The 14636-nt window shown below is 42.4% G+C and overlaps 1 protein-coding gene across 6 annotated transcripts in view; it reads right to left on the reverse strand.

Annotated features, from left to right (window-relative positions):
- Positions 1–14636, reverse strand: part of RERE (arginine-glutamic acid dipeptide repeats) — a 422829-nt gene that overhangs the window by 169709 nt on the left and 238484 nt on the right. For all 6 annotated transcript variants that reach the window (XM_042994378.1, XM_042994377.1, XM_042994380.1 and 3 more), the window contains 2 exons: positions 1878–1983; positions 415–511 (listed from right to left, as the gene is read on the reverse strand). In XM_042994378.1, the coding sequence (XP_042850312.1) occupies positions 415–511; positions 1878–1983 (203 nt within the window). The remainder of the gene's footprint in view (positions 1–414; positions 512–1877; positions 1984–14636) is intronic.

Below are 14636 nucleotides of genomic sequence, written 5' to 3' on the forward strand. Positions count from 1 at the left end.
CTCTCCACCTTTTCTAGTGGAAGTAACTGATTCTTGAGAAAATAATCTGCAGACCATCATAACATGTCACCCTAAGAACTTCAGCAACCAGTGCCGGGATACTAATTTTCAATACCAGCATACTACTGAGGACACAAAGATACAAAACTACAGAGAGGGCGTCAAATTTTTTTTTCTTAAATTGGTTTCTTTTCTCCCACACAGATTAGTGAAGGTACAGGTAACCTCTGAAATCCCAATCATCCACAAAGTTAACACTGGAGTGAATGGTGGTGTACTAACTTGTACTGAGACCACAAGAGTAGTCTGATCAATGTCATGGTTATCAAAAGAGACCCAGATGGCTTAGGCTGCTCGACCCGCCATGCTCGACGGCCGCTCCTTCGCAGCGAAGACCATGTCTCTGGCGCTCACCTGAGGGCAGCAGCATGATACGTGTCAACGTAGTCAGAAATGAAGAGCTCTCGGTTCTTGATGACCGGGTCTGTAATGACAAGTTCTCTTCCAGAGTCTGTCAAAAAAATTAATTGAGAGGATATTAAAATTGAGCCTCCCAAAACATTTAGGAAAATTTCTGCTAGATTTTTCTTTCAGGTTCACCTCCCACTAAAGAAAGTACAATAAATAACCAGGTCTGGTCAGGAGGAATAATGTATGGCAGGCATAACAGGAAACAAGTATCTTGCTGGATGTGTTTTACACCCTTATTAAATCCCCACAGTTTGCTGAAATGCATTAAGCAATTAATGAAAAAACGAAGAAAAAAACAGAAGAAACAATGATCACATTTTAGCAAACGTGTAAATTACTGACATAATTAATGATCCTGTTTAATTTCTTATTGCTAAATATTCCAGGATGGAGTGAAATTGCACTGTTTCTGTAGAAAAAAATAACCAAGTTACTATTTTTAATCAGGAACCATAATTTAACTGCCTTAACAGAAATTTTTATAGTTTTCAAGGAAGAAAAGCCTAATGAGTTATAAAAGAACATCATTCCTCAAAACTGTTTGGCTACGCTTTGTTGACTCAGAAGCAGTGCGGACGAGTGGGAAAGGAAGAGTAGAGGCAGCTGGATCCCAGCCTGGCCAGGCCCGCTGAGAAGACATGTCGCCTTGGCAACTCCTTGAGCATCTCATGTGCCTCGATTTCCTCATCTGAACGTGGGTAGTGACAAATTCTAACTCATATGATTAATGGGTGACAAATGTGAATCAGTTAAGCGTGAGGCCCAACACTTGAAAACTCAGTAAAAATGCATGATTATACACATCTGAACAAACACAATACACATTTTATGTGCGTATCTCACATGTCAACAGAGTTACTGGGTAGAAACTACAATGCCAGAGCAAGAAAAACTAAGAATCTCTGAACTACCTTCCTGATTATTCTGAAAGTTAAGACGCAAACTGAATTGCAAACCCTTCAGGAAAGCTATGCTTTCAAAACTGAAGTTCACAGCCCTGGATGCAGAGAAGTTCAATCATAGAGATTATTGAAAAGGAGAAAAGAAATAAAACGGAATCATGATGTTTTCGGCATTATTAGCTCATCATTAGGGGAGAAAAAGGAATTTTAGAAATGAAATTACTGTTATTTCCAAAGAAGAGCTATCTCTAGTCCAAGTTTAAGGGGAAGATGTTATTGGCGCATCTCTCTGGTTGTTTGGGGTTTTTTTAAGGCAAAAATAATGAACGAACTCAGCAAAACTAAATAAATAAACAAATAAACATTCCCGTAATGCTCTCAGTTATGAAAAGCTTTTTTAGAGAAAGTTTTTCATAGTGGTTATCTCCATTTAATGAATGTTTTAAGAAATAACCTTGTCCAAAGCTAGAAAACGTAAGAATCAAACCAGAAGGACTTATTTACCATTTTCGTTATGCCGATCCTGAACCAAATGCTGGTACACAGAATCTGGAACTTCAGACTGACGGTAGTACCATTTGACGTTCATGAGTAGATGGTCCCTCTTACTCTGAAAAGGAAAATCTAACAGCATTAGGAACAGGATTTCGGGTGCCCACAGCTGTATACCATACCCATGATCAAAAGCCCCTGTAAACAGGTGGAGAGGCAGAGAGGGAGACTCACAATTACCACAGGGCCACAAAAATACAGAAGTCAATGATAAGGTCAAAATTATTTTTAATCCCAGCCTTAGCATCCCTCTGACCCTACTGCTCAAAACCTTAATCCAGGAAACCAAAGGAGACCAAACTTGAGCCTATAAATCTCCCCCCAGCTTGATTAATTCAATCAACAGTATAGTTTTATTTAGCATTAACTATACAAAACTACACGAATACATCCTTCTTCTATCTTAATTCTTCAACATTTTGGTAAGTATTTATAAACTGCATTAGCACAGTGTCAAGGCCTTTAAAGGCAATAAGTTAGAAAAACCTTACCGTGCAAGGCCTGGCACAAAGTCACGTCTCCAAGGTGTGCCAATCACCCAGACTAATTACATCCCCATCCACGTTATCGCTACAAGGCAAACTAATACAGCAAACTATGGGTGGTGGTGAAGGTACGAGGAGTCCACGGAGCAGGGACCCTATCTTAATTGTCTTCCGATTTCCAGAGAACAGAACTTGTACATAAATATTTGTGAATAATAATGAGTTCTATGATGATCAGGGGCCCCTAAATGTTTGTGGGACACTGAAACATGTTATGCCCAGAAGTCAACTTTGTTCCTGGTTATGCTTCCGTTCAAAGCATAAAGGATGAAACACTGCCCTTCTATTCGAAGGCTATGGGGCTACAGCCTGAGGGAGACTGTCTTGGTACACCTCGGTCGTGAGACCTCTGAACACGGCAGTGCACCAAGGCTTCCCATGGCCTCATAAAGTAATTCCTAACCCAGGTGGGGGCTTCAGAGACCTCCCCAAGATGAATGCTGCTGTATCATTCCCCTTAGCAACGTCTACCTTCCCATCACCAGTCAGAAATGAAAGAGAGCTAAAATTTGGGACATGCTTCATGTTTATGAAGGAGATGACTAAGTCCTAAAATATGTCAAAGGAGCCTCTTTAATGAAGCAAGCTGCTTTCTGCTTAAATAAGAGGTATGTATATAGTCTTCACTAAATGGCCAGAAAGGCAAAAAAACAACAAAAACAACAAAAAACCTTTACTGAAAAATACTAAAGCTATTTAAATGACCAGAAAGAAAAGCACTGTCAAAGTCTTGATGAACTTGAATGCGAAGAAGCACTATTCCAAAGTAAGTATCATAAACACCAAGATCCGTACTGTGTAATTAACTGTGCCAAATAGGCCTACAAAAATAGGGCATCATTACTGATTTGAAAAAAAGAGACTGTATAGAAAGAATAACCCTACATAATGGGTACTTTTCAGTTTTTATCCATTTTTCACTTTTACATTCTATACTGTTTATACGAAAGGTGGGAAAATGAGGACGAATCAGTATGTTACATAAAAAGAGTAAATGTTACATACACGAGTTTATCCTCAAGAGCAATTACTCCCTGCGGAGGATTGTGGAGGAGGTAACATCTGACCTGGGGGAAAAGTGGGAAAGACCTCAATGGATTCTTTCCAGGCAAAGGAGGAGATCTGGGGAAGACACAAAGCCAGAGAAAAGACAGAACAAGTGCAGGACGCACCCCCACGGCCCACATGCACGCAGCACAGGAGAACCTCCTGCACGGTCCCGAGGGAACTCGGATTCTGACTTCAACGTGGCCTTTAAGTGGGTTTCTCTCTGAACAAGCGAGGTCCTCTATCTGCCCTGCTGACCAAGCACACAGGCAGTGAGGGACAACACACCGGGTCACGAGAGAGCAGCCAGGAGACCAGTTTCCTCCCGGGGCCCAGCCATGAACAGCAGGGCCAGGATGAGGGCGTCTTCACAGAAAGAGACGAAGCAGGGGAGGGGTGGAGCCTGTCTGCAGGTACTCAAGGATAAACTCGGGGTAATGCACTGCCTAATGCAGGGGTTCTCACCCTCAGCATTCCTGACATTTGGTCCAGGGAAGTCTGGCGTGGGTGCCTGTCCTGCACGCTGCCGGATACTGAGCGGCACCCCTGGCCTCCAAACACTAAATGCCAGTGGCACCCCTCCCCCTCATCGTAATGAGCAAAAAAATATCTCCACACGTTGCCAAATGTCCCCTGAGGGGACAATATTACCCCCCAGTGGAAAACCAATGGTCTAACAGTGTCCTTTTTACGGAAAGCTAAACTGGAACGGTGACCAAAACAACCCCGGTTTAAGCACTACCAGGTGGGGAACATGGAATGTAAATACGAACACAGTGAGGCCTGTCACCATTGGGTTCAAACCCCTTCTCCACCAGTTCCTAGCTGTATGACTCTGGGCGTGTTAATCATATTCTGATCTCCCCTTTTCTGCAAAATGGGAACACTGAAACCTACCCAACGGACTATCGAAAGAACGAGAGGAACGGAAACGCGCTGGAACTGAGTAGGCGCTCAAGAGAGCAACGGTTTCTGTTGGCAGCTGATGCTCACCAGAGCTTCACAGAAAGATTTCAAGAACTCCGCTGAGAACCGTAGGAGCTATTTCTTCACCAGAATGTGGTTTCCTTCACCAGGACAGTGCTCTCCAGTCCTTGAGCTACGAAGGGATGCCTCAATGCTCACAGTAATGAACTACTTAACAGGGCTCAAAGGAATTCAGATCTACCGGCAGTCTTAGCAACTATGTTCTGAAATCTATGCTTCTACGCATTTCTTTAACACATCTGAGATGTCTGAAAACCAGAAGGGGAACTGAAGTAAGCTTTCAAAGGTACCAGAACTGGCAATCATACAATGTCTATTTTTCAGAACACCAAGCCAGTGATTCTGGGGACCTTTCGAGGTATAATATCTATATTAAATTCTGACCCTGGCACACTTAATGGCCACATGCGTGCACACACATACACACACACACACACACACACACACACACACACACACTCTCTCTCTCTCTCTCTCTCTCTCTCTCTGTCTTACTGCTCTGGTATATTTGTGCCTAGATTTACGACTCCTAATAAGAGACCTTACAAAGGCAGCCGAAACCCTGCTGGATTTCATAATGCAGTACTATCTAGTAACCAGGGAGTGGCAGCATTGTGTCAAAAAAAAAAAAGGCCTCCGAATCTTAATTCTGGATACAACACAACAAAAGATAGATTCACAGTTAACAAAAGTTCTGAACAAATATAAGTAGCTCTAATAGACATAATCGTCCTAAATAGGCCGGGAAGTTAACGATCAAACATCCAGAGGGAAGCAGTATGTCGTTTCAGAGGGTACTAGACTAAAATTAAGTAATCGAGCCTTCTAGTCCTGTCTGCAATCACTTAGTCAGCTGGGGGCAACCTTAGTGAGTCACCTGGCATCTGACAAGTGAGGGGAGGGAATGAGATGACTTCTAGGGTCGCATTCCATTTTATACACTTACATGTAGGTTTCGGCCCCAGACAAAACCAGTAGATAAATAAGCCACACTGGGAGAGTCCCTCCTGTCTTCTCTACATCAACATAGTGGCATCCGCTAACAGTACCCTACTAGAGAGGTTTTACAAATTAAAATGCCATCTTCTCCAGAAGTGACTGTGCGCTGAGGAACAGCAAAAGGGAACGGAGCGCACCCCTTCGACCAGTCAGTGCTCCCAATGCCACTCACACACACAGGTGCGGCTCAAACATTGACCGTGGGAAGTCTGCACCGTTCACTAGAAAAAGACTTCTGCTCAGAATCACAGAAAACTAAAAGCAAAAGCCAACCTAGAGGTCGTCTGATTTAGCCCAAATCACCGAGGTCTGAATCAGGGCTCGCGACTTACTTGGGCAAATGACCTCTCCAAGCCTCAATCCTGTGGCACAGGACACGGGACACGATGGGAAACTCCACCACCTGTACCGCACCCGGCCGTGAGGAGCAAACAAACGGGCGAGAGCAGCAGGACTGGCTCTCGATAATGTTGGGCGGGGGGCTCCCAGGGAGCTCCGCGGGCGAAGCATCCGACTCTTGGCTTCCGCTCAGGTCACGATCTCACGGTTTGTGAGATTGAGCCCTGCGTCAGGCTCTGCGCTGACACTCTCTCTCAAAAATAAACTTGGAAAAAATAAAAAATAACAAACGTTGGGTGTGACTACCAGTGTTTTACAGACGAAGATAGGAGTCAAGCTATAAGAGGTCACTTATATATGTTGTTTTTCTCAGATTCAAAATTAAGCTAGTAATAGCAATACAAAAATAAATCATGTGGCAAATTAGGGGGGAAGAATCTCTACTTTTGCAACAATCTGAGAAGCATATCAAGTATTTCTAACAAATAGGCCTCATTACCAACTAGTGATATAATTGTACAATTCCACAAAGGTCAAAGTGGTTATAAATGACACATTTTAAACAGAACGCTGAGTAAAGAGGGAAGTGGGGAGAGCTTCCCCTGTGAAGGCACCCTGGGGTGTATTTCTGAATACAGCGAAGAGCTCACTGGGAAGTAAATTATTTCCCACCATTTTATCTTTAGAGCGAGATTTGCCTGCCTGCCTGCCCGCCTGCCTGACTGCAGGTTATAGGAAGTACCAGCCCTAAGGAAAAAATACCACCCAGGAGCAGCGCACCCAATATGCTCATAGTGAGGTTTCAAGGAGGGACTGTGCACACAAGGAGAGTAGCTGATTCTGGGTTAAATTATGGATTCTTCCCCATCACTGGCCTGGATTTCTCTGAAGGGACGGATGTATGTATATTTAAGGAAATAGTTTAACTGAGGACAAAACCCATCCCCACCTGGGTTTGGAAAAAAGACCAACAGCCTAGTGGGTGTTTGGGAGCAAAACAGGGGCCTTTCTAGAGCTACGAATGTCAGACAACGGAATGAGAGTTAATGAACTACAAAGTCAGAACTGAAGTAAAACACTCAGAATGAGACGGGTGGCAAAGGAGCGGGGGGTCTAGGGGGAAGGGAAGGCGAACAGGAGGCTGCTGTTGAAGGGACACTGGTTCATTTTATGGGCGGCACACAATTCAACCATCTCATATAAATGCAAGATCCAAGGCCCAGAAGTAAATTTCCATTCCTAGAGATCTTTCATGGTTATTAATGCAGTACTTTCATTGATTAAACAGCCAATCTGAGTCTTTCCTAGGGCCAGTCGTGGTATCACTGGAAAAAAACATTTTAACACAATATGTAAAAATAAAAGGAGTGGGGGTGGGGGTGGAGGGAGTGGTCGGAGTTCATAAACGACCAACAGGACGGGTGTGAGGAATCTTGTATACGATATGAGCAGGCCCCCAACCCAAGATGGGAACAACAACAATTTTAAACTCACCTGCATTACACAGGAAAGAACTCTGCCCCATCAGTCCCTCACAAGCTCCCAGCAGATACCGCCAGGGCTCCCAAAGCCCTCCAAACAAGCCCTGCTAGTCCCTCCACCATGATCGCCTATGTGACAGAGGCCAAGGCAACGAACCAAGATATAAAGATTAATACCATCAAATAAACAACTTTGCAAAGTCAAAATCATTCACTAGAGATAATAATTGGGGAATTCCCTTCAAATTTTTAACTGCTTTGTTCTTGAGAGCTTGAATTTCAAGTAACGAAAGATCTAGATTCAGAGTCAGATGAAATCAAACCAAAATTCTTGTTTTCTAAAGCCAAAATGTCCGGGGCGCCTGGGTGGCTCAGTCGGTTAAGCGTCCAACTTCAGCTCAGGTCACGATCTCGCGGTCCGTGGGTTCGAGCCCCGCGTCGGGCTCTGGGCTGATGGCTCAGAGCCTGGAGCCTGCTTCCGATTCTGTGTCTCCCTCTCTCTCTGCCCCTCCCCCGTTCATGCTCTGTCTCTCTCTGTCCCAAAAATAAATAAACATTTAAAAAAAAAAAATTTTTTTTTAATAAATAAATAAATAAAGCCAAAATGTCCAATCAGGATTTTCCACAAATCTTGGAAGTAGCAATGGCTAATATTTGTATACTAGATAGCTTAAGAAAATACCTTTTAAAGAAACTTTTCACACATTTCCACAACATGGTGATAGTAAGGGTAAGAGTTATAGGAATACCACGGGTTTACTGTATAATTCAGATATATCTGCAAAAACAACTTGTGTGAGGACACAAAGCCTGCAGCGTGAGGGGACATGGTCCGCCAGACAAAATGGCCTGCCTTCCAGCCTTCCACACGGTCAGTTTACAGTGGCATCTCCATCCTGCCGAGTCCACCTCCACCCACAAGGAGTTGCCTGTTGGACACAGTACCCTCAAAAGACCTTGGGGACACAGCCTTACTAGGCTCGAATCATTCCTGACTCTGAGGGAGGGAAGAAGGGACAGCACGGTCAGAGCTTACTATTCTTCTCCAAGGCCAAAGATCAATCCAGGTATATGCACAGAAGAATCCAATCTAAACATAAGTTTTCCGTATCAGAGGATCACATCAACTTTGTAGATAAACACCGGAACTGAGATGAAATCACGTAGGAAAGATCTTGTAATATTTCAAGGTACTGCTCTGCTACCATGAGGCACCAGGGAGATAACACTTTCTACCCTTCTATCAAAATGGCTTGTAGCCATCACAACTCAAAATGCAATGAAAGAAAGAGTCATAGAAAAACGTTAACCAGGGCCACCAAGGAAGGCTTGGCCATCAAGGTCCAGCCGTCTCAGAGTTCTGCTCTGCCGTGGGTACCAGGAGAGAAAGCGAAAACACAGACTCCAGAGTCTTGTTCTCAAAAGAGAAGAAAGAGCTCTGAGTATCTCCTCTTCAGACTATCATACACATATCTCCCAAATGTAGTAAGACATTAAACGCTATGTTTCCTTTTTTTGAGAGAGTGGCCTAAGGGCAAGTAAATATCTTATTGCCCTTGAGTAAACAACGTATCCACCCTCAGATGTATTTATGTGCTCAGGTGGGCTGAGGCTGAAGGACCCAAACCTGGAGTCGCGTTCTACAGCCTCCACCCTTAAGGACTGAGCACATGTCCCTTCTGGTAGCCATGCCACTTGAGTTGCATAGTCCTGTTTAGCGGAGTCCTGGTTAAAATTTTGTGTGTCAACTGGACTGCGCTAAGGGATGCCCAAATAGCTGGTAAAACATCTCTGTATATCCATGAGGTTGTTTCTAGAAGAGATTATTCAGTAGGCTGAGTAAACAGATCTGACTTCCCCCAGGTGGGCAGGCTTTACCCAATCTCTTTGGGGCTAAATGGAACAAAAAGGCGACGGTGAAACACAGAACTCTCTTTTCCTGAGCTGGGACATACATCTTTTCCTACCATCAGACATCAGAGCTCCTGGATCTTAGGCCTTCGAATTCCAGGACTTCTACCAGTGGCCCCTGGTCCTCAGGCCTTCAGCCTCAAAGGAGGGAGTTACACCACTAGCTCCACTGTTACCAGGCCCGTGGACCTGGACAAAGTCGACCACCTGCTTTCCTAGCTCGCCATCCTGCAGAGAGCAAATTATGGGACTTCTCTGTCTCCATAATCTCGTGAGACAATTCCCATGGGACATGTACTCTCTACGTATCTCTCCTATTGGTTCTGTTTCTCTGGAGAACCCGAATACAAGTGGCTACTTATCATTTATTGGCATTTCCGAACGGACAGAACTTGGAACTATCAGGGGTCTACTCAAAACTAGCATAGTGAATTCTTTCTTTAAGGATAAATGCACCGATAAATGAAACCGAGAAACAAGCATATCCATTGGACTAAGGTGCTAACTGGCTGCAGGCACCAGAATCAAGGTTACAAGCATATTTTCCAAACCTGTGACACTCAATTCGAAACACTGTTTTCAAGAGATTGCATCAGCATCTGGATCCTGTAAGAGGACCGAAGTCACCTTCGATCAGATGAATCAGGTGAAGCAAGAAGGTGGAACCTGGGAGCACAGACACAGTGTTTACAACCAAGCTGTGCAAATACCTGGTTACATACAAACGTCCAGAAAGACGATGCAGCTAAAAATGTGCTGAAACCCAGGCTCTGCTGGTCACAAGTCATTTTCAAAAATCACTGTTTCTTGATGATACCTTGTTTATTAAACAAATTGCTGTCATTTGGTTATTTTTACAGTTCAATGTGGACAAAAGTCAGTCAGTCTTTTGGCAGGACCAAAATGTACATGAAAATGAAATCTTCTCAACCACCAACTATAAAATCCGAGCTTATTAAGGCATTTTCTGCCAAGGATCACACGATGCAGGAAAAGTAACAAGTTCAGACAGCAAATTCCTTTATTAGCCACGGAGAGACCAAAACTGAGCACAAGTGCAGCCTTGGGAAAACTCCTAACACAGGAGGCGGGGTCACCAGCTAAACTCTTAACCTAAATAACAAGTTCATGTCACACATACATGAATAAGCTATACTTAAAGGCGGACTTCACACATCAGCACAGATACACCAAGCTAAAGGGCATTCCTGTAATTTACTGCATGTATCCCATACATTATCCTGATAAAAACACTAAGTGTCAGATTCAGGACTGAAAAGGTCTCAAGTTTGGGTTGACAGGCGAAGTTTGAAAGATGAAATACCACAGATAAATCAGGACTCTGTACTCGGATCCCCAATGTTTTGCTGTCCAGACCCAAAATAAATTCCTTCCTAAAAGCCAGCACTCTTTTCCCAGCAGCTATGGTTATATCAGATAAACTTACAACCACAAATTTTCTATCTGGATCCAAATATTTCCCCCATAAGGGAGGGAAAACAGGCCGCACCACAAGAAATTGCCAAACTGCCATTAATCCACACTAAATGGAATTAAACAGTCCAGTGAATTTCCTTTTTGAAAAACTCATGCTCAAATAGTGCAAAGTTTGACATCTTTGCAGTACTTTGGTCGGTGCCTGGTGATGGTGGCAACAGCCGCATCGATTCTGTATCCTCCGGGGTTTTACTCACTTCTAGGTGACCTCGCTAGAAAAGTCAGGGAGCTGGACCACAAGCCAGCAACAGGGTCAGATGGTGTAGTAGTGAAAAAGGAGTTAAAGAAAGAAGGGGAAAAGCCGGGGCTACCGGCTTCCAAAATTCTCTAGAAGTTTCACAAATGAAACTCAAATGATCACATTATTTCTTAAAATAAAAACTACTAACTTACGATTAAAGACACGTCACGCAGACCTTGCTATTAAAAACTGATGCTGAGGGGCGCCCGGGTGGCCCAGTCAGGTAAGTGTCCAACGCTTGATTTTGGTTCAGGTTATGATCCCCCTTTTTTTTGAGATCAAGCCCCACATTGGGCTCTGTGCTAACAGTGCAGAGCCTGCTTGAGATTCTCTCTCTGCCCCTCCCCTGCTTGCAAGCACTCGCTCTCTCTCGCTCTCTCTCTCGCTCTCGCTCTCTCTCAAAATAAATAAATAAACTTTAAAGAAACTGTCTAAAAAAAAAAAGTGATGCTGAAATATCTTGAAAAGATCTGAGTCGATAAATGCTTTATAAAAGTGGTTCTCAAACTTGTTAGACTCAGGATTCCCTACTCTCTTCAAAATTATTGAGAAGTTCAAAGAACTTTTACTTATGTGGACTATGTCTTATCAGTACTTACTATATTGGAAAATAAAAATAAAAAATTTTGAGGTATTTTTTACTAATTCTTTTAGCAGTAATAATAATAACATTATTAACACTGATATAAATAATTATAACAAACAAAAATTTTTATTTTTTATTAAGTTTATTTATTTTGAGAGAGACAGAAACAGAGTGAGTGGAGGAGGGGCATAGAGAGAGGGAGAGAGGGAGAGAGGGGGGAGAGAGAGAGAGAGAGAGAGAGAGTGAGTCCCAAACACACTTCATTCACACTGTCAGCATGGAGCCCAACACGGGGCTCGATCCCACAAACTGTGAGATCATGACCTGAGCCAAAATCAGAGTCAGACACCAGCTCAACCGAATGGGCCAACCAACTAAAAATCTTAAAACAAACAAAAACTTTAGCAAGCAAGTAATACTTACATTTCAACAGATCTCTTATGTATGGCTTAAGGAAACAGACTCTTCAGATCAGATGCTACCATCAACCTATTGAGTAATTACACGTCATTGAACCCTCGTAAAACTCCACTGTACACTCGTGAAAGGAGAGTGAAAAAGGCAAATGATATCTTAGCATAATTCTGAAAACAGTCTGCACATCCGTGGGCCAGACTTGAGAAGAGTTGCCCTATGGGACGAAGGGAATGTGCTACAGGAACGGTCCCAGAGGTCCTCCCCCTTGGACCCTGCCCGTTCACACCGTGTAAGCAAGCATGCTTCCCAAACAGAACCATGCCTGGAAATGTGAAAGCACACATTCATTTAGAAGTAAGATGCTATTAAAACATAGAAGCCTATACTGTTATTTATACGATCCGACTTTCCGCTAGTGGGCAGAAGCTAAACTCTTGTTAAAGGAAAGGAAATCTAGATAAGAAGCCTCTCGTTTTAGTTAAAACTGTTTTTCTTTCTAAAATTTGAACTCATTCTGTCGAGAAATATTTAAAGCTTGATTCAAACGAGAATATATAGATCTACACTAAAAAAAGAAAATAAAACAAAACGCGTACTTGGAAAAAATGGTACACCTATAAGAGCTGGAAGCATGCACGCAGAAGATAAAGGCTGGATGACTTCCTGTGGCAATCGGCGAGTCTAGGCAAGTGTGGCCATTTCAAGCAGTACTGCTTCCTGGGAAAACTAGCAACAGGAAACAACAGGAACTTTTAAGAAAAGGAAAGTAAAAGACTTGTGGCTTACAACACTATATCGAAGCATTAGCTTTTATAAAGACGGACGGACATCCTCATTTTCTGTGAATCCAGCAGTAGTCCTCTCTCTCTAGGTAATCTTTTTGTACCACTGCTTTCTGAACTCAAGTGCAAAACTACAGAGCTGGTAACACAGTACAATAAAATACCTTTTAGCAACACAAAGAGTTTTAGAATTAATTATTAGTACTTTCAAGGAGTACTAATATAGGCTTAGAAATCTTTAGTGATGTAAATAAAGTCAGCCTGCTATATTAATAATAGGAACCCAATTATAGCTGGCAAACATTTTCAACTTGCCAAGAAACAAATTCAAATAGTTCGGTTAAAAAAAAAAAAAAGGAAAATTCAGGAGCCTTGAGAATTTGTTTTTCTATCTCATTTTATGTGAACTAGTCTGTCTTGTCTTAAATATCTTATTTATTCTTCTCCCTTTTTGACTTAAACCAAAACAAAGACTGTAACCTTTAATACCTGTTAGTCTATTTATAACTGTTCCATCTACAACCATTTTTCTAATACAAACATGCCCTGATAGCTTATCTCAGTCCACATGCCAGACAACAAAGGCCCACTGGCCTGCTGGAGACGAGAAATGGAAAGCAGGAAATGAGAAAGCTTAGTTAATCCCCAGATAATCGATCAGTGTATTCAGTCAAGTGTGAGCTGAGCTGGGGAAATGCTCCTCAAAAAAAATAAATAAAACAAGAAAGAGGGGGGAAAAAATCAAAGAACACAGACCAGAGAGTCACGGTTCATTTTAAAATAGGTTAATTTCTTTGAAAAAGATTCCCCATCATGTTCAAGCACCAATGCAACGTATATAAATGTGAATATCTTTTGAACTAAGACCTTTTTCTTTAAAATCTTTCATCCTCCATCTTTTTTGGGTTTTGCTTTACTGTTTTGTTTTTGGTTCATCTTTTTTTCTAAATTAGCTTTACTGAGGCTTGATTTACACACAATAAAATTAACGTATTTACCGTTTCAGTTTGTTTGACAAGTGTTGTGTAACCACCACAACAATCAAGATAGGGAATGTTTCCATTACCACAAGAAGAGGACCTTCTTTAAGAATTGATGAATCGGCTTTGCTGAAAAAGCTTCTGTGCCGGTGAATGCTACAAGAGAAACATCCTAACCTAAATGCCTTCCTCCATTTTAACTCACAGAGGAACGAATGTGAGAAGAACAACTCGGGAGTCAGCGGACACCTTCTCCTAGCTGCTGCTAATTAAAGACCACTACAGACAACAATCCCATGCTCTTTAAAATCAAATAATGTGCTAGATAAAACTTCTGGGCTGAGACTCAGCTGATCTCCTAAAATTTCCAGGATATAGATAACACAGTTGTAGTAACAGTTACAAAAATAAATGAAAATAATAATTTCAAGTTAATTTCACAGTATACTTTCCTCAAATCATGGAACGAACGTTTAACGAGTTTCTATGAAGTAGCAGACCTTGTCAAAGAGACAGACACTGAGGATTCACGAGAGAGGACCAGACAAAGTCCCGGACCCGAGAGAGCTTACAGTGCATTCACTGGAGGGACTCACTGCCAACCCCTCCACCACTCAAAACCAGGCCAAAGGCCAAAGAATCCTTAAGTGTTTCAAACAAGGCCATAGGCAGTGAAATCTGCCACTTAGTAACCATATACCTTACTAAGTACTTAGTAACTTAGAACTGTTCACTTAGTAACTTAGGCAACCCCTCCACTACTCAAAACTAGGCCAAAGAATCCTTAAGTGTTTCAAACAAGGCCATAAGCAGTGAAATCTGCCACTTAGTAACCATATACCTGCAGGCAAGTAACGTTTGAATATTATGCTTAGTCTCCTTGGGTATTATTTTCCCTA

The sequence above is a fragment of the Panthera tigris genome, chromosome C1 (assembly GCF_018350195.1).
Source record: "Panthera tigris isolate Pti1 chromosome C1, P.tigris_Pti1_mat1.1, whole genome shotgun sequence".
NCBI lineage: Eukaryota > Metazoa > Chordata > Mammalia > Carnivora > Felidae > Panthera > Panthera tigris.